This window comes from Leiobunum rupestre, chromosome 3 (genome assembly GCF_980474605.1).
Source record: "Leiobunum rupestre chromosome 3, qqLeiRupe1.1.hap1, whole genome shotgun sequence".
Classification (NCBI taxonomy): domain Eukaryota; kingdom Metazoa; phylum Arthropoda; class Arachnida; order Opiliones; family Sclerosomatidae; genus Leiobunum; species Leiobunum rupestre.
The window spans coordinates 34854715-34880272 of NC_143386.1; the positions used below are offsets into that span (position 1 = coordinate 34854715).

General features: G+C 34.9%; 2 protein-coding genes across 2 annotated transcripts; one reads left to right on the top strand and one right to left on the bottom strand.

Moving 5' to 3' along the window:
* Positions 1-4774: 4774 nt before the first annotated feature.
* Positions 4775-6042, bottom strand: LOC149951584 (chitin deacetylase 8-like). The gene is made up of 2 exons (XM_090168102.1): positions 5682-6042; positions 4775-5610 (listed from the first exon to the last, which is right to left on the bottom strand). Exons 1-2 carry the CDS (start codon positions 6035-6037, stop codon positions 4833-4835), a joined length of 1134 nt encoding a protein of 377 aa, XP_090024228.1. The 5' UTR covers positions 6038-6042; the 3' UTR covers positions 4775-4832.
* A 17960-nt stretch (positions 6043-24002) lies between these two features.
* On the top strand, positions 24003-25270 carry LOC149951585 (chitin deacetylase 8-like). Its single transcript, XM_090168103.1, has 2 exons — positions 24003-24363; positions 24435-25270. Exons 1-2 carry the CDS (start codon positions 24008-24010, stop codon positions 25210-25212), a joined length of 1134 nt encoding a protein of 377 aa, XP_090024229.1. The 5' UTR covers positions 24003-24007; the 3' UTR covers positions 25213-25270.
* Positions 25271-25558: the final 288 nt, after the last annotated feature.

Consider the following 25558-nt stretch of genomic DNA (forward strand, 5'->3'; position numbering starts at 1 on the left):
TATTTCCGCCTGAAAGTCGGCATAACGTTCCTTAATTTAAGTCCGGTTTTCGGTAGTTTGGCTTTGTGTGGTAGATATTTTGTTAAAAATGAAGTCCGGTAACGTTAAAAAAATATTATTGGATAGGTTAGGATTCAGAGGACCTATCCCTTCGGTTATATCAGTAAATTTGAATTTTAAGTAGGGTTTTCGGGGAAATTTACGGGACCCCAATTTTCGTGGTTTTAGATTTTCGCCTAAAAGTCGACATAACGTTCCTTAATTTAAGTCCGATTTTCATGAAAGTTATATTTTTGGGTAGCTGTGGTTTCCTTTTAACCTAGAATTGCAATTTCGTTGCTTAATTTTAATTCTAAGTAAGGTTTTTTGGGCAGCGTATACGGACCCAAGCAATTTACAACATAGTAAATCATGTTTACATGTAAAGAGGTTTACGCGCCCGTTTCCCTCTAGCGTTTTTCAAAGCCGTTCAGAGTGCGCCGCGCTTTGAACGTACGACCAGAAGTAAAAATTAAGTATGACACTGATCGATCTAGTGTTCGGCGTATGACCAGAAGAAATAAGTGTGACACTCAACGTAACAAATAAGTGTGATCAGAAGTAACAGTTAGGTGTAATCAGAGGTAACAATTAGGTGTGATCAGAAGTAACAATTAGGGGTGATCAGAAGTAAAAATTAGGTGTGATCAGAAGTGAAGATTAGGTGTGATCAGAAGTAACAATTAAGTATGACACTGATCAAACTATACTTAGTCATATAACCAGAAGAAATAAGTGTGACACTCAACGTCTTAACAGAAGTAACAAATAAGTGTGATAAGAAGTAACAAATAAGTGTGATAAGAAGTAACAAATAAGTGTGATAAGAAGTAACAAATAAGTGTGATAAGAAGTAACAAATAAGTGTGATAAGAAGTAACAAATAAGTGTGATAAGAAGTAACAAATAAGTGTGATAAGAAGTAACAAATAAGTGTGATAATAAGTAACAAATAAGTGTGATAAGAAGTAAAAAAAAAGAGTGACACTGATCGAAAGAATCTTCGATGCTTTCAAAGTATGACTAGAAGTAACAATTAATTGTAAATACAATTATGTGTGGCCGTGGATATATATTGGTTGGGATACCGGCGTTGCAGGTTGCTGTGAATAGCTCAAACAAACTTAACACATTAGAAGGATTGTGTGTATTCTGACCATTGTACGTCTTGTTGTTATTACTGTCGTCAACTCGTACCGAAGATTTTTGGCTGCTCAAGACGCTTGTGTAGTCTCCCCGTGTCATGTCCAAGCCGTGATGGAAAACTGCAGAGTCGACAGAATGAGTTGAATTTGCCACGTTCATTTTAAACGATGGAAGTTTGGAACTCCGGTGATTTATAAATTTGTGATTTTTCTGGTCACGCCGTCTTCCAATATCCACAGTGCCAACTGCAATATTAAAACGTCACCAGTTTCTTTTAAGCTTCGTTGGTTTTTAAGTTTTCCATTCAAACATACCCGGCAGGGGTTTTCGGTTATTACATTGAAAAAGTTTTCTTCAATGACTTTATCCAAAGTTGTATTTAAAATATATTTTTTCCAGCCAATGTCATCATATGAGAATGTATTTTAAATAAAAAATCGTAAATACTATTTTAAATTGAAACGTGACGAAGAGTTCTATAGTTTAGGACTAAATTGTTCTGATAATACATTTGTAGATATAGCGGAGACAAGAAACCACGGAAACAAACAGGTTCTGTTTGGACACAATTAAAAATTTGATAAAATATTGTGGTTGGGCTAAAGATTTTAATCATCAACTCGATGACGGTTAGGCACTGAGAATTATTCTTTGGATTGCCACAATAGGAGAACACTTGGAAGCTGGTCACCAATTTTTATGCAAATCAGATAAGTAGTTTTTGCTTTAGAGCGGTCTGCAAGAAGCCGAGAGAAGAATAAGAGCTCATGTTTTTTTATCACGCATGATTCGCACGCGGGCTTCAAAACAAATTCAAAGCAGATAACGACTCCAGAACGTGTTCTCCGATATTAGGCTTAAAGTTTTATCAAAAAGTAGTCGCGAGTCCAAGTCACAGCTGGAAAAGAGTATCAGTGACGAAAAAAGGATCGGTTAGAAAATTAGCATTAAAGCAATAGGAAGTGTCATATACTGTTGTTATTATGTTCCTTATGATATTTTTCGCTAGCAAATCATCGATTTATAGAAGGCGATTGAATTCGGACCGCGGTGTTGTGAGTGAGAATCTTCGTTAGGGCGGGGTGATTTTATATTTTACTTAACACTTATATTTAATATTAATTAGTGAATCTAAGTTAAAAAGGGGCGAGAATGTTCAATATCAAATTATGTATATTGCTTATCACTATAATAAAATTTTTCTGCTAGGTTCTTGGGTTAGGTTTGGGCTCAGATTTAATTAAGTACTAAACACTAATAGAAAATTCAACACGTACACTCTGTTCAAAAAGTCTTTGCCCGTGGGAGATTTCGAACATTTTCGTCCGTCATTTCTTTTATAGTTGCATCAAGTCGAAGCGGACATCGGTAATAGATTAATAAAATGTTTAGCTACAAATTGGCCAAAATCATTTTCTGGATAGATTTATAATTTGGCCTATTTTGGCCTAAAAGAGGGGGTGTCAACTTTTTTATTTTTGATCTCAGGTCGTTTTACACCCGATTTTCGTGTTCTCCGGGGTTGATTTATATTTAGAAAGTGTTGGAATTATTAAAATCGACGCATTGGTTCAAAAGATATTCACCAAAGACGTTTTCACAGAAATTGAGAAATATCTAAACATCTTACCAAGCCATTTAAAATAATAAATGTTGACGGGTTTTGTCGCCATCTATAGTTCCTAGAAGTAACCTTTTTTGTTTAATTCTAAATATGTAATAAATTGAAGGTTAACATAAATATTTTCATGTGCTCATTTGAGAAACGAACAGGGGTGACGCCAGAAAATATTTAGGTGTAGACAAAGATTTTTAAAAGTTCCTCAAATACTTAAAAATTAAATTTTTAGAAGTTTTTTTTATATATTGAAAATAGTTTTAAATTTATTTTACAAGTGTTAACTAACTTTAAAATATAAATTTTAAATATAGTGCTTATTTTAGTTACAAATTTGAAAAGTCGAGAAATTTTATAAATTTTTTTATAATGTTGTGGTTTTTAAACTTTTACAATTAACTAATGTCGCAGCAGCGCGTGAAAATTGGATTTGGCGCCACGTTGGAATAAGGCTTTGAGCATTTTCAGGAAGTTAACTAGAAATCGCCGGGGCAGCTCCAGACTAACTTATGGGGGGGCACCGTATTGGTTTTATATTGAAAAACGTAAAGAAATAAAAACCTACAATCCCGTGTGGTATATATCAATTGTTAACCTCCCCCCCCCCCCATGGTGCCGCCCCGGGTAATCAGCAAAATATGTAGCAAACACCAATTACAAAAATCTGAAAATTACGCCTAACGAGGGCTACGGACGACTTCAAAAGTTTATTTACGTATGTTAGTAAACACTTAACTTCATATGTGTTTTACGTTTACGTTATCGTTAGTACTAATATAGGACCGTATGGATATTAGCTAGGCTGAAGCTGAGATTGCGTTAGACTAGTTATATTAAAGGTCAATTAAAGGTCCGCGCCGAGTAGCGACTAAAATGTTTGCTACATATTTTGCTGATTACCCGGGGCGGCACCTTCAATTATCTATTTCGATTTTAACCTGTTACCTTAAGCACCCCTCACTTTTCAGGTTGTAGCGCGGAGATTTGTTTTCGTCGTCTTAGGATGCCTTCACGCGTTGCTTCGACATTAGTTAATTGTAAAAGTTTAAAAACCGCAACATTATAAAATTTCTCAACTTTTCAAATTTGTAACTAAAATAAACACTATATTTAAAATTTATATTTTAAAGTTAGTTAACACTTGTAAAATAAATTTAAAACTATTTTCAATATATAAAAAAAACTTCTAAAAATTTAATTTTTAAGTATTTGAGGAACTTTTAAAAATCTTTGCCTACACCTAAATATTTTCTGGCGTCGCCTCTGTTCCTTTCTCAAATGAGCACATGAAAATATTTATGTTAACCTTCAATTTGTTACATATTTAGAATGAAACAAAAAAGGTTACTTCAAGGAACTATAGATGGCGACAAAACCCGTCAACATTTATTATTTTAAATGGCTTGGTAAGATGTTTAGATATTTCTCAATTTCTGTGAAAACTTCTTTGGTGAATATCTTTTGAACCAATGCGTCGATTTTAATAATTCCAACACTTTAAAACGACCTGAGATCAAAAATAAAAAAATTGACACCCCCTCTTTTAGGCCAAAATAGGCCAAATTATAAATCTATCCAGAAAATGATTTTGGCCAATTTGTAGCTACACATTTTATTAATCTATTACCTATGTCCGCTTCGACTTGATGCAACTATAAAAGAAATGACGAACGAAAATGTTCGAAATCTCCCACGGGCAAAGACTTTTTGAACAGAGTGTACTTCAATATTCCTAGTACATGACTTGTTTATATCCCAGCATTACGTAAACGTACTATATTATTAGCCACGTAGTGGTTAACACTCTAAAACTGCTGCTGGTTATCGTCTCCTAAAGTGATGTTTTGTAATTTATAATAATCAAACTTCCGCTAACAAGTTAGAAATTATCGCGCTGGCACCTACGCCCATATTTCTAAACAAGTTTGTAATTGTGTACCGAAACGTTTAGGAATAATAAAGAAAGAAAGCTTTAAAAGTAGCCTATTTGATTTTATTTGTACGTATTAAAAACCACTAAAATATATTTTTACAAGCCTTCTGGATTTCCCACCCAGGGATAAGTTTCCGGACATTCTCCACAACTGACCATATACCTAGAGCCACCTGGTGAGCTCTCTTCATAATAACAAGTATTCACATATGGGCAATTTTCTGGTAACGGAAGAGACGCGCATTCGTTTTTAATATATTGTCCAAGTGATACCGGACTCTTCATGTACTCGACGACTTCGTTCGCGGTAACTAGGAAAACGTCGTCTTTTTCCAACATCCAGTCGACAAATTTGAGGTACGCTGTTCGTCTCTTCGTATTCTGTAACCACGACTCGTGCAAGAAGACGGGAAAGGGTGCCCTGTTTGATTGGTAATGACGCAAGAAGTTGGTCTTCATGAACTCGAGAAGGTCTGATTCAGAATCTGGAATGGGGGCGCAAGCGTCTACCATGGCGCAGGGCAACGATTCAAGTTGCCAATCGACCATCGGGAGTATCCATAACCCCGGGTAGCGTTCCTTGGGACAAGGTGGTATTTGGCAATCTTGAGCGAATCCATGGTCCAAGGTGTAGGGCCATATTGGGGGATCAGTATATTGTCTCGTCGGCATTGAGGAATCGTAGGTAAAACCGTTGTCCTTCATAGCTCCGAACATAACATCTCCACCTGATTGTAGAAACGGTGCTCTCACTCCACGGATTTCGTCCTTCGGCATGGAAGCCAAACTTGACAGAATGGTACGCATACCGTCCAATTCGTGTTTCCATTCGGTAGAGTTCGAGTGTTTCCAGTGCTCTATTTGAGATTTGTGGCTGAAACAAAACACGTTATAAGATTAGATCAAATATTTCTAAGATTCAATAAACCGATATTTTGTAAATACCTTATGGAATGTACTGCCATTTCGCTGCCAAACCGAAATAGTTCGTTAACGTAGTAGTAGTTCGTGTAGTCGTGGCTAACGTAAAAAGTCGCTTTGATGGGACATTTGTTGCCTTTGTTTTCTCTTCCAGTAAGAAGCAAGTCGTAGTATGTTGGGTAGTTGACTTCGTTAACTGCGTCGTCGAAGGTTAAAGTCACCAGTTGCGGAATACTGTCTACGCTTAATCTATTAGGATGACTTGTCGAAAAACAGCTACAGTTGAACTGGCAGTTACCGGGATTGCAATCTAAATTAACTGGTACCGATACAGTAATCAGTAAAAGATTACAAACGAACATTAGAATTAAAACCTCCATGATGACTGGTGTAGTATCTTACATAGCTTACCGTTTTATATTATAAAAATATATTTTTTAAGTAATGAACTACGCTATAAAATCTTTCTTAAAAAACAACATACAAAAAACACTGAATATGAAAACAATATACAGAGCGTTTTGGTTTTTTATCAAAGCCTTACACGCAACTTGTATTCAACACTGGGAAAACCTTTTTTATAGCCTTTTTATTATTTTTAAATATTATTTAAAAATTGAGACGACACGTACCATCGAGCAATTTTAGACAGAATTTTCGGTGTTCAGACACATTTTTGGGTAAAAACTAGATCTTCACGATAAACTATTGACAAAAAGTAGCCGTTTGATTGCAGATCAAATAAGATGCGGTAATGAAATAAAAACCATTTTCAAGATTATTAAAGAATAAGGATCAACTAGCCCAGTTTAACTTTACAATTAATTTGGCCACTTAACTGTATCCAACTAATTGTAAGCAAGAATAGTGTATGGAGCTGTTGGCTCTCGAGGCATTGAGGGCTTGCCACCACCCTCCTACGCATTGTAACCCGGCCACCTGTTTAAAGGCATTATAAGTCTTGACTTATGACTTGGGCATAATGTGGTGCCTTGGTATTAGCCTAGCGCATTATTATTATTATTATTATTATTAAGTGTCAATAGAAAAAGTGGGAACAATTTAGTGTGGTAAGTCGGAGGTGGGGTGGCGGAGTGGTTAGCACTTTCGCCTCGCAGCAAGAGGAGCCGGGTTCGATCCCAACTTGTGGCACTAGGTGAAAACTCGGAACAACTCCTTCTGCGTTGAGTTTGCAAGTTCTCTCCCCACTGGTTTAAGGGGTTTTCCCCCGAGTTCGTCGGTTTCCCCTTCCATATAAACTTGTCTAGGTTAACGGTAATAGTTAGTGTAGGGAGCTGTTGGCTCGATCTCGTGGCATGCGGGGCTTGCCACCACCCTCCTACGCATTGTAACCCGACCACCTGAATTCAGGGCTTCAAAAGTCGCATGATGACTTAGGCCTAAGTTGGTGCCTTGGGTATTAGCCTAGCTGATTATTTATTTTTTTATTTTTTATTTTCCGGAAAATGACCGAAGCCTTTTTACCGGAAAATTTTAAGTATTTTTCTAAGAAAAAATTTTCATTCCATGTTTAGTCTAATATATTGTTCACAAATTTAAATAAAGCGGCATTTTCTTCTAAATTTTTCGAATCTAAAAGTAAAACTAAACCTCTAGACTGGCTTAAACTGATTAACAATGTAACCCTATTACTGTTTTTTTAGTATGTTTTCTGTTATTAGACATTTTATATCGATAAAAAGAGAAAAACATTAAAAACCCTTAAACCTTATGGAACCTTTACTGAAATCGTTCTTTATTAACCAATGTTATCTACCAATGTGACACCAATTTGTTAATATATAAAACTAACCCCTAAACAACGAACCTTAAATTAATTAATTTCCCCTTTTTGTAAGAAATGTCACAATTTTTGCCCCGATACTTCTTAAGACGGAAGTTTACACAGAAGCAGATGGCAGAAATATCTGCCTGAAAAACCGTAGCTAAAACGTCAATGCTCTCAAAAAGGCAAATCCCTAATCTGACCGTAAACCCCATCTCTCACAAATGAGTGGGTCTTAGAGCCATTCACACTGCTTTATTCACTGCCAATTAGTTTAAGAAATTCCGTGGCCGAAAGCCCCTTTATTCAAAAAGTTACAAAAAATTCATACCCTTTTTGTAAACAATTTGCCATAGAATTTGACCTCTAATTGGCGTGTTTTTCTTTTTCTTTAACATTACATGGCTACGTTGTCATCTTTTATTTATGATATAAAGTTTATTGTTTTTTGATGACTCAATGAGTTGCCTTATGTAATATATAATAACTTATAATAGATGTTTAAAGATTTGATAAAGAACACTATCGTCAATTTTCTTATAAGCCGGATATGTCGGCAGCTAAATATCTTTAAAATAAACTAATTTTTAAAAATATTGCTATTTTCTGAAAATACTATTCGATTATTATTTTGTTAATTACCACTTTAATAATTTGAAGTTTATTTTTTGTCTGGCTATCTTTTTAAATATATTTCAGAAACTTGATATTTTAAGGGTTCCTATCTTTTGTAACCGATTTGAATCAGGGAGAAAGCCACTAGGCAAAGTCAGCAGCTTTCGCTAAATGCCTTCTAGTGACACTTACCCTAACTTATAGACCCCTTTTAGTTTTAGTGTGGTTGAAATGATTCTTGCCATTTTATTCTTTAAAAATTATTACGGATTTCTAAATTCCATTCAATCGGCCTAGTTTGTCTTTGAACATGTTGTTTATGAAAAGTGTCAATTTAATGTAATATTTGTAACCCTTTTAAAATTTCTAAATCAATTTATGAAAATTCTGGTAGTATCAATTTTTTCACTCTTCCACACATTGTATGAATCAAAAATATTACTTTGGATCTAACTTCACAACTATTTTAGCTTCCAAGTTAGATTTTTAGTCGGAGCGTGCTAAACTATTACATTAAGAACAGTTTGCATTGAATTCGAATTAAATTTCATCTAAATTCTTCGAAACCTTTAACAAAAGTAAATTATAAGACGAGTTCGATATAATTTGATGAAAATCTGTTAAATGTTTTGGGTAAAAACCCCGATAATTTGGTACTTCAGATACTTAGATCTCCTGATAAAAGCAAGACTTCAAGGTCGTGACAGAATTGTTTGAATTTCGGAAAAAGTGTGTAAAATTATCTATCGTTGGATCGGATTTTACGAGGTACGCTAAAAGAGGAACTACTTGAAATTCGAGCCGAATTTTTAAATTGATTCTGTGACCCTTTAATAAAACATAACTCTTGAGCGTTCTTGTCTAAAGCCGTGCGGCACTACTTACATTTTCAAAAAAGGGAATCGATGTCATGCAAGACTCAAGAAGTAATTCTTGTAGTGTAATATCTAAGCAAAAACAATCAATTTCGCTTTTTTCGAAAAACATTTATTTGTACATGCACAAAAAATTATTTAGTGCTTGATTTTTTATAATTTAAATAATGGTACTGGTGACAATGAAGTCAAACGTTTTCACTGAACATACACATAATTTATTTACATTGGTTACAATACATCTCAGGTTTGTAGTAGAATCACACTGTATGTTACAAGAACACCAATAAGCTGTAAACATCAAGTGATAATTAAATAAAGGTTATATTGGAAATTTCCATTAAAATCTTACTGTCAGAAGAAGGGATTTCTTGATTTCGCAAAATCCAGATGCCGAAAAACGGAAGGACAAGTTTTGTTTCAATGACAAGAAAAAGATAATCTGTAACTTTTATAATAACAAAACTAATATTTCAGTAAATAATTTTTTTTTTACCATTTCTCTATTGAAAATGATAGCAAAACCAAGACCAAAACAATGACGTAAAGTATAATTTAAGGATCTTCTGGTCAAGGTACTTATATGGCACGCCAAACCGGACAAAATTCAACTTCCACTAACTCGCGCTCAGAATATGAACAAAACGTAAAGTCGTTGCAAACATAAGATAAAATTACCCTCTCTCTCGCTCAGAATACGAACACAACGTAAAGTCGTTGCAAACATAAGATAAAATTACTCTCTCGCTCGCTCAGAATACGAACACAACGTAAAGTCGTTGCAAAAATAAGATAAAATTACTCTCTCGCTCGCTCAGAATACGAACACAACGTAAAGTCGTTGCAAAAATAAGATAAAATTACTCTCTCGCTCGCTCAGAATACGAACACAACGTAAAGTCGTTGCAAACATATGATAAAATTACCTTCTCTCTCGCTCAGAATACGAACACAACGTAAAGTCGTTGCAAACATAAGATAAAATTACCCTCTCTCTCGCTCAGAATAGAACACAACGTAAAGTCATTGCAAACATAAGATAAAATTACTCTCTCTCTACATAGTGTAGCTGTTCAAACATAACGTAAAGTTGCTTCATACATAAGATAAAAATTTCTATACCGCCGTCAATTCGCCGAAATAGATTTCAACTGAAAAATGTTTTCGATAAGGTAAGGCTCGCGACGACTGAAATAAATATAAAAAATATGCAGGACCAAACTAAATACGTATTAACAATCATAGATGGCGATACCTGTTTCATTAAAGAATGTAGTGTCCGCAAGACTAAGAAATATAATTAATTAATTTTTATTATCAGATGTAAATGAACATGAGTTATTGAAACTGGCTTAAAAACTGGAAGGAAATTAAAAAAAAACACACACAATTTATCCCTAACCACCAGGTAGATCAGTCTGGATTTTTCGTATATTATTTTACTCTAATAACCAGAAAATGAGTTATTTTATAACGTTCCATAGACAACCAGTTGATATGATTTTGGGATTGGATATATATGCGACATTTGGACATTAGGATATCCAGTAGACCATATGTGTTTGCTGGGATTGTTTTTTTTATATTTCCTTAAATAAAATGCCTTACAATTTTTAAGCCAGTTTCAATAACTCATGTTCATTTACATCTGATAATAAAAATTCATTAATTATATTTCTTAGTCTTGCGGAAACTGCATTCGTTTATGAAACAGGTATCGCCATCTATGATTGATAATAGAATTGATTATGAAGCGTCCATTAAATGGTTATTTTCCATGTATTATTCGATATTTTCTGTGAATTAAAAATTTATTTTGCATGCATTAATTGGTTGTTGTTCGTGTCCTATGCGATAACAAGCTACGCACCACACGATGATTTTTCGTCTCATACTATAAAGTAGCGGTTTTTTAAGGATTTTATGATAGACCTCGGGAAAAGATGTTTTTCAAAACATATTTCAAAATCGATTATGGATTTTAGGAATAGATAACTTTTTTCCGTTTGGAAGTCGAACAATCTGTCGGCCATAAATAAAATAACCGCTTAATATATGCAAAAATAATAATCAGCTAGGCTAATACCCAAGGCAACACCTTAGGCCCGCATGCAACGTGAGCCAGCAGCTCCCTACACTGACTATTACCGTTAACCTCAACAAGTATTTATGGAAGGGGGAACCGAGGAGCTCTGGGAAAAACCCCTTCAACCAGCGGGGAGATAACTTGCAAACTCAAAACAGAAGGAGTTGTGCAGAGTTTTCACCCAGTGCCACAAGGTGGGATCGAACCCGGCTCTTCTTGCCACGAGGCGCCAGTTGTATCCACTCTGCCACTCCACCAATCCAATCAACACATGCAAAAAAATAACTTAACGCAAGCAAAATAAACGCTTATTACACGCAAAATAGCCGCTTAATTCTGTATATTTCATATTAAAAACACGTTATTTGTTTTTAAATCAACGCTAATTGAACTTAATAGGAGAGTTTTATAATCGGAAGTTATCCATAAATTAGCACTTAAAAATCCATGATGATAACCGCGCTAACTTGTGACATGATCAATGTTTTTTAATCGTGTTTCCGCAGGTTTTAGAAACATTGATAAACACTTACAAAGGAAACGACCCGAGGTGATAATCACCGATTTTGTCCAAACTCGGGTATTATGTACACTCTGTTAAATAAGTTTTAGCATGTCGAAATTTTGGCACTTATTTTGAAATTGCTCAAAACGCGTAAAAGATACAAATATGAAACCAATTATGACTATAATTATTTTTTGTCGCTCTGTCGAATGGACTGGGTCACTATCTCGAAATGGTCATATTTTGGCGGGAAATCGCAAATACCGTTTTCGAAACCTTTTAAACTATTGGTGTTACGCCCTTGAAACTTGCATTTTCGGATTCCGAATTATCGATTCATATTGAAGAAGTGTCATTGTCACGTCGCTCCGACCAACGGTTGAAGAGATATAGCATCTGAAAGTTTTCCCTCAACTTCGGGTTTTCGTGGAACGCTTATCTAGCGGATATTATACAATCTCTTGTCTTCCACAGTGTTCCGACAACTGAAATTAATTAGACTGGGGGAGACGTGCTTCGCGTGATTAGAAATAATAACAAATAAAAATTAATAAAACAGTTCAGTTCACATTTAAATAATAACTTCTATTATTTATGGACGTGTTTTGCAGTTTATTTTTTCGTTAAGTATTCGAATAAAGTTTGGTCACAAATGGGCCTCGCACATTTGTCAAAAGATTTATAACTTGTATAAATTTCTATCTAATGTTAAAAGTTCTTACCAGGTTAGAAATACAACCGTGTAAGCGTGGACATGGTCGATTTTCTTCTAAATGAAAAAAAAAAAATCCCCTTTACCCGACTTTTATCTCTGGGTCCATTTTAACGACTTGTTACAACACAAGATTGAAGTCCCCAACATGGCCGAAATCGAAATATTATTGGACACCGTGAAACTATTCGTAACACGCCCGAAGTTTTAGAACTGGTTCAAGGATAACTTTCACGTGTCCAAGGTCATCAATATAATTTAATGTAAAAATTCATTTGATGAAAAAAAAACGAAATTAAATTTTAATACGTTTGTTATAATCGGCACAGTTATTTAGAAACACCTGGTTGTTAAAACGTATTTTTTACACGTCGGAAACGGTTCGATTTAGGACTCGGTTACTTCTTACTTTTATTCACTCCTTAATTTAACCCGAAGAACACGCCTGTAAATTTGTGCCAGGCTATTTGAAACACCCTGTATTGAAAGCAACACAACGAGATGTTTATAGAGAATTATATTTAATATTAATTGACTCAACAATGTTACAATAAAACATTCGGGAAAAAAATTGAAAAAGCTTAAAAGGGAATAACGTCGCCTCTTCATCTTACGCATTCGCGTAGTCGACGACGAAAAGAGTTTGTTAACGCGCTAATATATCGCGGCGGCACAAGATTAAAAGCGTCCAAGACCATATTTCGCAGATCTTCCACGCTCTCCGGAATACGTTTTTCCATCAGCGAGGTAATAAGGCTCTAGAGATTTTCGATCGGATTAAGGTCAGGCGACAGTGCTGGCCATTCGAGCGTCTCGACGCCTTCTTCAACCAAGAATCGCAGAACGATTCTGGCGGTATGCGCGGGACAGTTATCTTGCATTAAATAAACACTAAGGGAGAGATCAGGCACAAATATTATTCAAGATCCATTGGATTATTTTTTCAATTACTTACCGTCCACCGTTCTCTAGACCATAAATCGCGGCTAGCGAAGGCAACATGGAATTACCCAGGATTTCAATATATGAACGTGCATTTAGGCGGCCTACAACCACTCTCAAGATTGGTTAAACTACTTTAACCAATATTTTTTAAAAGTCGAAATTTCTAGAAATTTTTACAAAAAATATTGGTTAAAGTAGTTTAACCAATATTTTTAAAAGTCGAAATTTCGGGGATCTTGAGAGTTGTCGAAAACGGTGTTTGCGATTTCCCGCCAAAATATGACCATTTCAAGATAGTGACAAAGTCCATTCGACAGAGCGACAAAAAATAATTATAGTCATAATTGGTTTCATATTTGTATCTTTTACGCGTTTTGAGCAATTTCAAAATAAGTGCCAAAATTTCGACATGCTAAAACTTATTTAACAGAGTGTACATTATACCCGAGTTTGGACAAAATCGGTGATTATCACCTCGCGTCGTTTCCTTTGTAAGTGTTTATCAATGTTTCTAAAACCTGCGGAAACACGATTAAAAAACATTGATCATGTCACAAGTTAGCGCGGTTATCATCATGGATTTTTAAGTGCTAATTTATGGATAACTTCCGATTATAAAACTCGCCTATTAAGTTAAATAAGCGTTGATTTAAAAACAAATAACGTGTTTTTAATATGAAATATACAGAATTAAGCGGCTATTTTGCGTGTAATAAGCGTTTATTTTGCTTGCGTTAAGTTATTATTTTGCATGTGTTGATTGGATTGGTGGAGTGGCAGAGTGGATACAACTGGCGCCTCGTGGCATGAGGAGCCAGGTTCGATCCCACCTTGTGGCACTGGGTGAAAACTCTGCACAACTCCTTCTGTTTTTGAGTTTGCAAGTTATCTCCCCGCTGGTTGAAGGGGTTTTTCCCAGAGCTCCTCGGTTCCCCATTCCATAAATACTTGTTGAGGTTAACGGTAATAGTCAGTGTAGGGAGCTGCTGGCTCACGTTGCATGCGGGGCTTGCCACCACCCTCCTAGGCATTGTAACCCGGCCACCTGAATTAATGGCTTTAAAAGTCACTTGATGGCTTAGGCCTAAGGTGGTGCCTTGGGTATTAGCCTAGCTGATTATTATTTTTGCATATATTAAGCGGTTATTTTATTTATGGCCGACAGATTGTTCGACTTCCAAACGGAAAAAAGTTATCTATTCCTAAAATCCATAATCGATTTTGAAATATGTTTTGAAAAACATCTTTTCCCGAGGTCTATCATAAAATCCTTAAAAAACCGCTACTTTATAGTATGAGACGAAAAATCATCGTGTGGTGCGTAGCTTGTTATCGCATAGGACACGAACAACAACCAATTAATGCATGCAAAATAAATTTTTAATTCACGGAAAATATCGAATAATACATGGAAAATAACCATTTAATGTACGCGTCATAATCAATTCTACACGCAAAATAATCAATAAATACATGTAAAATAACTCCGGAATGCATGAAAATTAACCCCTTAATACACGAACAATATCCGTTTAATACGTGAGATATAGCCGCTTAATACCCAAGCAATAAGCGCTTAGTAATCAAATTATAACCCCTTAATACACAAGCAATATCTGCTTACATCACGAACAATAAGTTCATAGTACCAGTACGATAACCGTATAATAAACGAAATAAAACCGCAAAATGAACAAAATTAAACCGCAAAATAATCAAAATATAACCGCCAAATAAATAAAATATAACCGCCAAATAAATAAAATATAACCGTCAAATAATCGAAATAAAACCGCAAATAAAAGAAATATAACCGCATATTACATGGAATATAACTTCTTAATACATGAACAATAAACGCTTAATACGCGATCAATAAAAGCTTAATTTAAGAAATATACGCGCTTAATATATGAACAAGAACAACTTTATACACGAACAATAACAGCTTAATACACGAACCATAATAGCTTAATATAAGGAATATTACCACTTAACACAATAACTACTTAAAACATGAACAATAACCACTTAATACAGTATATTTCAAATACATTAGCACCGCAGTTGTTTTTTCAAATCAATGCGGCTGTAACTTTATAAGTTCGTCACATAGTTTAAAAAAAGCGTATATAAACTCTTAAAAAGGAGTGGTAAATAACGTGGTAAGTGGTGACATGATCAACGTTTAGCGGACGGGTTTTCACACGTCTTAAGAACATCGATAAATCACGTAGGATATTTTTACTAATGATTGCTGTTGCATGTTACGAGACATTGTTTAGGCAGACAGATATTACATAAAATTTCCCCAAATTATTTATCTGTATCTCTTCTATTGAATTCGAGCTATCAGCTTCTCAAAACGTTGCAACATGAATAAACACACCTTTTGTTTGTTTCAGTTTCGTTTATAGATCTCGATATGAATATAGGGCACCCCATAGCGGGCACCCCGAAGAGAGGTGTAGGTAATATCAAAACGTAAGCATAATTATTATTTTACGAAACGTAATCAGTAGCCTGAAATTAGAGAGCGGACCTACCAGGACAGATGAACGTCTCTGCGCGAAAATACCGTGCCTCGAAAGTGGTATTAAAGGTTTTATGAATCGTGTTCTTTAGTACAGCAGCTCTAATTCTGTCGCCTCCCAAGACTACTACTACATTTCGATTAGCTTGGTTTTGAACAGCGACGCTATTGAACTTTATCCGTCTTAATGAGAAACACCCGTCACTAACAGCATATTATCGAATTAGCTGTAAATTCGAAAAGCAGATGTAATATAAATAAAGATATGAATGTTGCAGATAAATAAAATACCAGCCGCTTTTCTTGAAATTGGCTTAGTAAGCTCACATATTTCCTTCGATAGGGGTGTTGCAATTTAAATTTGTATTTGACGCCATTGTGAATAATTGACGTAGAAAACATTAATAAAAATTGTATACTTATGGTAACTTGTGATATATTGAAACATATTATACAGGTTAGCACTTTCGCCTCGCAGCAAGAGAGCAGGGTTCGATCCCAGTTTATAGCACTGGGTGAAAACTCGGAACAACTCCTTCTGCGTTGAGTTTGCAAGTTCTCTCTCTGCTGGTTTCAGAGGGTTTCCACAGAGCTCTTCGGTTTCCCTTTCCATAAAAACTTGTTGAGGATTACGGTAATAGTTAGCGTAGGGAGCTGTTGGCTCACGTAGCATGAAGCTGTGTAAGTCGCTTGATGACTTAGGCCTGAGGTGGTGCCTCGGGTATTAGCCTAGCGGATTATTGTTTTGTAAACCACTATAGTAAATTATATCGCCTAATTAGACAGGTGAACGGGGAACTTGTAGCAAAGTAGACGTAGCTTTATTCATTCATCACTCAGCTACAAGTTCCCACGCTCACGTTTTCGAAGGGGTGGATTAACCTGGCTAATCTGTTAGACTACTTTAGATTTATGAATTTTAAGACATTTTTGGAATAAATAATAACTATTATTAGCAGTGACCATAACTTTGAAACGATGACTTTTTCGGTTGTCCACACTTACTGAATGTTTACAAAAGGGCTGATTTTCAACCAAAGCCAATAAAAGACCAGTTTGAGCCATAACAACGCTTTCTATTCAAAGTTTCGCATTCGGTAAATATTGGTTTATTCCTCAAAACATTATATTTTCAAAACAAAAATAACTGTTTTACAGTTATTATATATTTATTATTTTTTAATTGTTATTATTTCTGTTTTATCTTCTATCGATGGGCGTTTCCTGACACACTTTGTTTTGACAACTTATACCTTTCCTATACACCTATCACTCAATTTTTCAAACAATGAAACCTCTCCACTTAAAGGAAACCCGATCATTTTGTAATTCAGTTCTTCAAAGATTTTGAACCAAACGAACGTTAATATATTCTAATGGCAATATTACAAAGATTTTTTGGCCGCAAAGTAAATGGTCAGGCTTTGTTCACGTACCACTTGCGGGTGGTCGGCATTTGGTATGGGAGAAAAATGGGACTGTGTTCACCCTTTCTTTGGATTCCATTGATGACTTGGATGATCTGTTTATATTTAAAATTCTTCTCCGAAACCAAAATAACTCTTATTCAATTATCACAACTAAACAATACCTATATCCAACAAATAAACGTAAATTTCGGCCTCAACAACGAAACATCTTTCATAATAAGAATGATATCCTTCTTTGCCTTCGGTCTTTCCGCGCTTGTATACCAACTGTTTTTATGGATTACATTTTATCGGAAGAGAAATGACATAAGTCATTTGACTCAAGAGCTTAAGCAGCTTGGTATTGAAGTAAAGATGAATGAAAAGATTTTACTTAAACCAGCAATAATATATCATACGCTGATTATAATTATTATCACAGTGTTATCATTTATCTCTTATAGTCGATGTACGCAATTTACGATATTACTTGGAAAATATTGGTTTGCCGTACTGCTTCTAATAAATTTTTGTTTAATTTGTCTTAAAATTATATTAGTGACCGCTTTGGAAGGCATTTTTGTTTACTACGTGATAATTTTTCAACAAATCATTAAACGGTTCAATAATGATTTAAGGCTGTTTTTGTTTGACGGCAGGCAGCATTTATCGAACCAAACTATTTACAGCATACCATCGAGAGAAACAATTGAACGAAAAAAAACGCTTTTTATTAAAATCAACAAAGCATTTGTAAAAGCTGCGGCGCTTTTATCGCCGTTAATCACTTTAAATTTAGCTTTTAATACCGTTGGTACGATGAGTGCGATAGTTATTATAAACTTTCTAAAATACGTTAATATACCGATTCAAAACTTTGTTTTATCGATTCTAATTTCCTTCTTAAGAGTGACCTTCATTTGTCTATTTTCTGATTTCACGCACAATGAGGCAAGTTTCAATTTTTGTGGTTCAAATAGTTTGCTTTATGTATCAAAATTTCTTAAATTTATTATTTTTATGTCAATTTCTGTGTTAGAAAAACCGACCAAATACATTCCCATTTTGCACGTTTCGGACCAAAGATGCAGATATTGCTCTTTTAAACAGAGTTATACAGTTTATATTCTTCCAAGTGTGCACACTATTAACTAAAATCATTCCGCGTTCCTACAAGATGATATACAAAATTTTCAAGCTTCCAACTAAAGCTTCTCAACTTATAAGTTGTAGTACCAAATTTTCACCCTGCTAACTATAGTTGGACAAATCATAAAGTGATCAACCAATATTGGCACACTCGATACAGTTAAACATAACAACACTAAATGAACTCCATCAAGCTTAATATTAAAGAAACACAGCTGCGTTTGAATTTAACCAGTTTTACGCGATTGTTTACAGAATATTATTGGTCGTATATGCTACCACGTGCTAAATTCGGACCGAATTTTTTCAAACGCTGGTGTGGCCTTTACAGAGATTTTATTAATATATGTCGATTTACTGTTAATAAGTGACCTATTTGGTCATCACTTTAAACGGATTTTTAATCAAAGCTAGGCTGCTAGGAAGTTTCTGTTTGGACATGGACGCCGTTGTGATCAATCGTAGAATACTTTCAGGGCAAAGTTAGAAAAGGGTAACATATATAATGATGTGCAAATGGGCCCATGGTAGAAATTGTGCAGAAATAGACACACAATCGGTACCGCCTCTGAGTTACCACTTCATAACAAATTTTCTCAAAATTGCTCAAATGTTACTGTTTCTAACAGCGTCCTGTATTTTATTTCTTCTTTTAATTTGTTATCTTATGATATCTAGGTCATGGACACGTATAAGATAGTGTGTGAATTTCAAAGCATGTCGGGACTTCCCAAATCGCACTTAAAGAATCAAGAGGTAAGGACAATTGAGTTAAAACAAAAATTATTTGTGCATATTTAACTGTATAATTTAAACATAATTTAAGGTAATAAAATATCGTTGGCTGGCCGTAAACAATAAAGGCTTTAACCTCATTTCACTAAGTCCATTGTTTTTTATAGTATCTCATGCGCTAAATTAGATAGAGTAAGTATATGGCACGCCAAACCGGACAAAATTCGACTTCCACTCACTCGCGCTCAGAATACGAACACAACGTAAAGTCGCTGCAAACATAAGATAAATTTACTCTCTCTCTCTACAATGTGTAGCTCTACAAACATAACGTAAAGTTGCTTCATACATAAGATAAAAATTTCTATACCGCCGCCAATTCTCCGAAATAGATTTCAACTGAAAAATGTTTTCGATAAGGTAGGGCTGGCGACGACTGAAACAAATATAAAAAATGATGGATCAAACTAAATAAGTATTATCAATCATAGATGGCGATACCTGTTTCATAAACGAATGCAGTTTCCGCAAGACTAAGAAATATAATTAATGAATTTTTATTATCAGATGTAAATGAACATGAGTTATTGAAACTGGCTTAAAAATTGGAAGGCATTTTATTTAAGGAAATATAAAAAAAACAATCCCAGCAAACACATATGGTCTACTGGATATCCTAATGTCCAAATGTCGCATATATATCCAATCCCAAAATCATATCAACTGGTTGTCTATGGAACGTTATAAAATAACTCATTTTCTGGTTATTAGAGTAAAATAATATACGAAAAATCCAGTTTTTAAGCCAGTTTCAATAACTCATGTTCATTTACATCTGATAATAAAAATTAATTAATTATATTTCTTTGTCTTGCGGACACTACATTCTTTAATGAAACAGCTATCGCCATCTATGATTGTTAATACGTATTTAATTTGGTCCGGTAATTTTTTATATTTATTTCAGTCGTCGCGAGCCTTACCTTATCGAAAACATTTTTCAGTTGAAATCTATTTCGGCGAATTGACGGCGGTATAGAAATTTTTATCTTATGTATGAAGCAACTTTACGTTATGTTTGAACAGCTACACTATGTAGAGAGAGAGTAATTTTATCTTATGTTTGCAATGACTTTACGTTGTGTTCGTATTCTGAGCGAGCGAGAGAGTAATTTTATCTTATTTTTGCAACGACTTTACGTTGTGTTCGTATTCTGAGCGAGCGAGAGAGTAATTTTATCTTATTTTTGCAACGACTTTACGTTGTGTTCGTATTCTGAGCGAGCGAGAGAGTAATTTTATCTTATTTTTGCAACGACTTTACGTTGTGTTCGTATTCTGAGCGAGCGAGAGAGTAATTTTATCTTATGTTTGCAACGACTTTACGTTGTGTTCGTATTCTGAGCGAGCGAGAGGGTAATTTTATCTTATGTTTGCAACGACTTTACGTTTTGTTCATATTCTGAGCGCGAGTTAGTGGAAGTTGAATTTTGTCCGGTTTGGCGTGCCATATAAGTACCTTGACCAGAAGATCCTTAAATTATACTTTACGTCATTGTTTTGGTCTTGGTTTTGCTATCATTTTCAATAGAGAAATGGTAAAAAAAAAATTATTTACTGAAATATTAGTTTTGTTATTATAAAAGTTACAGATTATCTTTTTCTTGTCATTGAAACAAAACTTGTCCTTCCGTTTTTCGGCATCTGGATTTTGCGAAATCAAGAAATCCCTTCTTCTGACAGTAAGATTTTAATGGAAATTTCCAATATAACCTTTATTTAATTATCACTTGATGTTTACAGCTTATTGGTGTTCTTGTAACATACAGTGTGATTCTACTACAAACCTGAGATGTATTGTAACCAATGTAAATAAATTATGTGTATGTTCAGTGAAAAAGTTTGACTTCATTGTCACCAGTACCATTATTTAAATTATAAAAAATCAAGCACTAAATAATTTTTTGTGCATGTACAAATAAATGTTTTTCGAAAAAAGCGAAATTGATTGTTTTTGCTTAGATATTACACTACAAGAATTACTTCTTGAGTCTTGCATGACATCGATTCCCTTTTTTGAAAATGTAAGTAGTGCCGCACGGCTTTAGACAAGAACGCTCAAGAGTTATGTTTTATTAAAGGGTCACAGAATCAATTTAAAAATTCGGCTCGAATTTCAAGTAGTTCCTCTTTTAGCGTACCTCGTAAAATCCGATCCAACGATAGATAATTTTACACACTTTTTCCGAAATTCAAACAATTCTGTCACGACCTTGAAGTCTTGCTTTTATCAGGAGATCTGAGTATCTGAAGTACCAAATTATCGGGGTTTTTACCCAAAACATTTAACAGATTTTCATCAAATTATATCGAACTCGTCTTATAATTTACTTTTGTTAAAGGTTTCGAAGAATTTAGATGAAATTTAATTCGAATTCAATGCAAACTGTTCTTAATGTAATAGTTTAGCACGCTCCGACTAAAAATCTAACTTGGAAGCTAAAATAGTTGTGAAGTTAGATCCAAAGTAATATTTTTGATTCATACAATGTGTGGAAGAGTGAAAAAATTGATACTACCAGAATTTTCATAAATTGATTTAGAAATTTTAAAAGGGTTACAAGTATTACATTAAATTGACACTTTTCATAAACAACATGTTCAAAGACAAACTAGGCCGATTGAATGGAATTTAGAAATCCGTAATAATTTTTAAAGAATAAAATGGCAAGAATCATTTCAACCACACTAAAACTAAAAGGGGTCTATAAGTTAGGGTAAGTGTCACTAGAAGGCATTTAGCGAAAGCTGCTGACTTTGCCTAGTGGCTTTCTCCCTGACTCAAATCGGTTACAAAAGATAGGAACCCTTAAAATATCAAGTTTCTGAAATATATTTAAAAAGATAGCCAGACAAAAAATAAACTTCAAATTATTAAAGTGGTAATTAACAAAATAATAATCGAATAGTATTTTCAGAAAATAGCAATATTTTTAAAAATTAGTTTATTTTAAAGATATTTAGCTGCCGACATATCCGGCTTATAAGAAAATTGACGATAGTGTTCTTTATCAAATCTTTAAACATCTATTATAAGTTATTATATATTACATAAGGCAACTCATTGAGTCATCAAAAAACAATAAACTTTATATCATAAATAAAAGATGACAACGTAGCCATGTAATGTTAAAGAAAAAGAAAAACACGCCAATTAGAGGTCAAATTCTATGGCAAATTGTTTACAAAAAGGGTATGAATTTTTTTTACCTTTTTGAATAAAGGGGCTTTCGGCCACGGAATTTCTTAAACTAATTGGCAGTGAATAAAGCAGTGTGAATGGCTCTAAGTCCCACTCATTTGTGAGAGATGGGGTTTACGGTCAGATTAGGGATTTGCCTTTTTGAGAGCATTGACGTTTTAGCTACGGTTTTTCAGGCAGATATTTCTGCCATCTGCTTCTGTGTAAACTTCCGTCTTAAGAAGTATCGGGGCAAAAATTGTGACATTTCTTACAAAAAGGGGAAATTAATTAATTTAAGGTTCGTTGTTTAGGGGTTAGTTTTATATATTAACAAATTGGTGTCACATTGGTAGATAACATTGGTTAATAAAGAACGATTTCAGTAAAGGTTCCATAAGGTTTAAGGGTTTTTAATGTTTTTCTCTTTTTATCGATATAAAATGTCTAATAACAGAAAACATACTAAAAAAACAGTAATAGGGTTACATTGTTAATCAGTTTAAGCCAGTCTAGAGGTTTAGTTTTACTTTTAGATTCGAAAAATTTAGAAGAAAATGCCGCTTTATTTAAATTTGTGAACAATATATTAGACTAAACATGGAATGAAAATTTTTTCTTAGAAAAATACTTAAAATTTTCCGGTAAAAAGGCTTCGGTCATTTTCAGGAAAATAAAAAATTAAAAAATAAAAAATCAGCTAGGCTAATACCCAAGGCACCACCTTAGGCCTAAGTCATCATGCGACTTTTGAAGCCCTTAATTCAGGTGGCCGGGTTACAATGCGTAGGAGGGTGGTGGCAAGCCCCGCATGCCACGAGATCGAGCCAACAGCTCCCTAAACTAACTATTACCGTTAACCTAGACAAGTTTTTATGGAAGGGGAAACCGAAGAACTTGGGGGAAAACCCCTTAAACCATTGGGGAGAGAACTTGCAAACTCAACGCAGAAGGAGTTGTTCCGAGTTTCCACCCAGTGCCACAAGCTGGGATCGAACCCGGCTCCTCTTGCTGCGAGGCGAAAGTGCTAACCACTCCGCCACCCCACTTCCGACTTACCACACTAAATTGTTCCCACTTTTTCTATTGACACTTAATAATAATAATAATAATAATAATGCGCTAGGCTAATACCAAGGCACCACATTATGCCCAAGTCATAAGTCAAGACTTATAATGCCTTTAAACAGGTGGCCGGGTTACAATGCGTAGGAGGGTGGTGTCAAGCCCTCAATGCCTCGAGAGCCAACAGCTCCCTACACTATTCTCGCTTACAATTAGTTGGATACAGTTAAGTGGCCAAATTAATTGTAAAGTTAAACTGGGCTAGTTGATCCTTATTCTTTAATAATCTTGAAAATGGTTTTTATTTCATTACCGCATCTTATTTGATCTGCAATCAAACGGCTCCTTTTTGTCAATAGTTTATCGTGACGATCTAGTTTTTACCCAAAAATGGGTCTGAACACCGAAAATTCTGTCTAAAATTGCTCGATGGTACGTGTCGTCTCAATTTTTAAATAATATTTAAAAATAATAAAAAGGCTATAAAATAGGTTTTCCCAGTGTTGAATACAAGTTGCGTGTAAGGCTTTGATAAAAAACCAAAACGCTCTTTATATTGTTTTCATATTCAGTGTTTTTTGTATGTTGTTTTTTATGAAAGATTTTATAGCGTAGTTCATTAATTGTCATTACTTAAAAAATATATTTTTATAATATAAAACGGTAAGCTATGTAAGATACTACACCAGTCATCATGGAGGTTTTAATTCTAATGTTCGTTTGTAATCTTTTACTGATTACTGTATCGGTACCAGTTAATTTAGATTGCAATCCCGGTAACTGCCAGTTCAACTGTAGCTGTTTTTCGACAAGTCATCCTAATAGATTAAGCGTAGACAGTATTCCGCAACTGGTGACTTTAACCTTCGACGACGCAGTTAACGAAGTCAACTACCCAACATACTACGACTTGCTTCTTACTGGAAGAGAAAACAAAGGCAACGAATGTCCCATCAAAGCGACTTTTTACGTTAGCCACGACTACACGAACTACTACTACGTTAACGAACTATTTCGGTTTGGCAGCGAAATGGCAGTACATTCCATAAGGTATTTACAAAATATCGGTTTATTGAATCTTAGAAATATTTGATCTAATCTTATAACGTGTTTTGTTTCAGCCACAAATCTCAAATAGAGCACTGGAAACACTCGAACTCTACCGAATGGAAACACGAATTGGACGGTATGCGTACCATTCTGTCAAGTTTGGCTTCCATGCCGAAGGACGAAATCCGTGGAGTGAGAGCACCGTTTCTACAATCAGGTGGAGATGTTATGTTCGGAGCTATGAAGGACAACGGTTTTACCTACGATTCCTCAATGCCGACGAGACAATATACTGATCCCCCAATATGGCCCTACACCTTGGACCATGGATTCGCTCAAGATTGCCAAATACCACCTTGTCCCAAGGAACGCTACCCGGGGTTATGGATACTCCCGATGGTCGATTGGCAACTTGAATCGTTGCCCTGCGCCATGGTAGACGCTTGCGCCCCCATTCCAGATTCTGAATCAGACCTTCTCGAGTTCATGAAGACCAACTTCTTGCGTCATTACCAATCAAACAGGGCACCCTTTCCCGTCTTCTTGCACGAGTCGTGGTTACAGAATACGAAGAGACGAACAGCGTACCTCAAATTTGTCGACTGGATGTTGGAAAAAGACGACGTTTTCCTAGTTACCGCGAACGAAGTCGTCGAGTACATGAAGAGTCCGGTATCACTTGGACAATATATTAAAAACGAATGCGCGTCTCTTCCGTTACCAGAAAATTGCCCATATGTGAATACTTGTTATTATGAAGAGAGCTCACCAGGTGGCTCTAGGTATATGGTCAGTTGTGGAGAATGTCCGGAAACTTATCCCTGGGTGGGAAATCCAGAAGGCTTGTAAAAATATATTTTAGTGGTTTTTAATACGTACAAATAAAATCAAATAGGCTACTTTTAAAGCTTTCTTTCTTTATTATTCCTAAACGTTTCGGTACACAATTACAAACTTGTTTAGAAATATGGACGTAGGTGCCAGCGCGATAATTTCTAACTTGTTAGCGGAAGTTTGATTATTATAAATTACAAAACATCACTTTAGGAGACGATAACCAGCAGCAGTTTTAGAGTGTTAACCACTACGTGGCTTAGGATATAGTACGTTTACGTAATGCTGGGATATAAACAAGTCATGTACTAGAAATATTGAAGTACACTCTGTTAAATAAGTTTTAGCATGTCGAAATTTT

Excerpts from the sequence above, each read along its gene's own strand:
- LOC149951584 (XM_090168102.1), bottom strand. The coding sequence starts at position 6,037 with ATGGAGGTTTTAATTCTAATGTTCGTTTGTAATCTTTTACTGATTACT. Across the intron at positions 5,611-5,681 it reads ATGGCAGTACATTCCATAAG|CCACAAATCTCAAATAGAGC; the intron begins GTATTTACAAAA and ends GTTTTGTTTCAG.
- LOC149951585 (XM_090168103.1), top strand. The coding sequence starts at position 24,008 with ATGGAGGTTTTAATTCTAATGTTCGTTTGTAATCTTTTACTGATTACT. Across the intron at positions 24,364-24,434 it reads ATGGCAGTACATTCCATAAG|CCACAAATCTCAAATAGAGC; the intron begins GTATTTACAAAA and ends GTTTTGTTTCAG.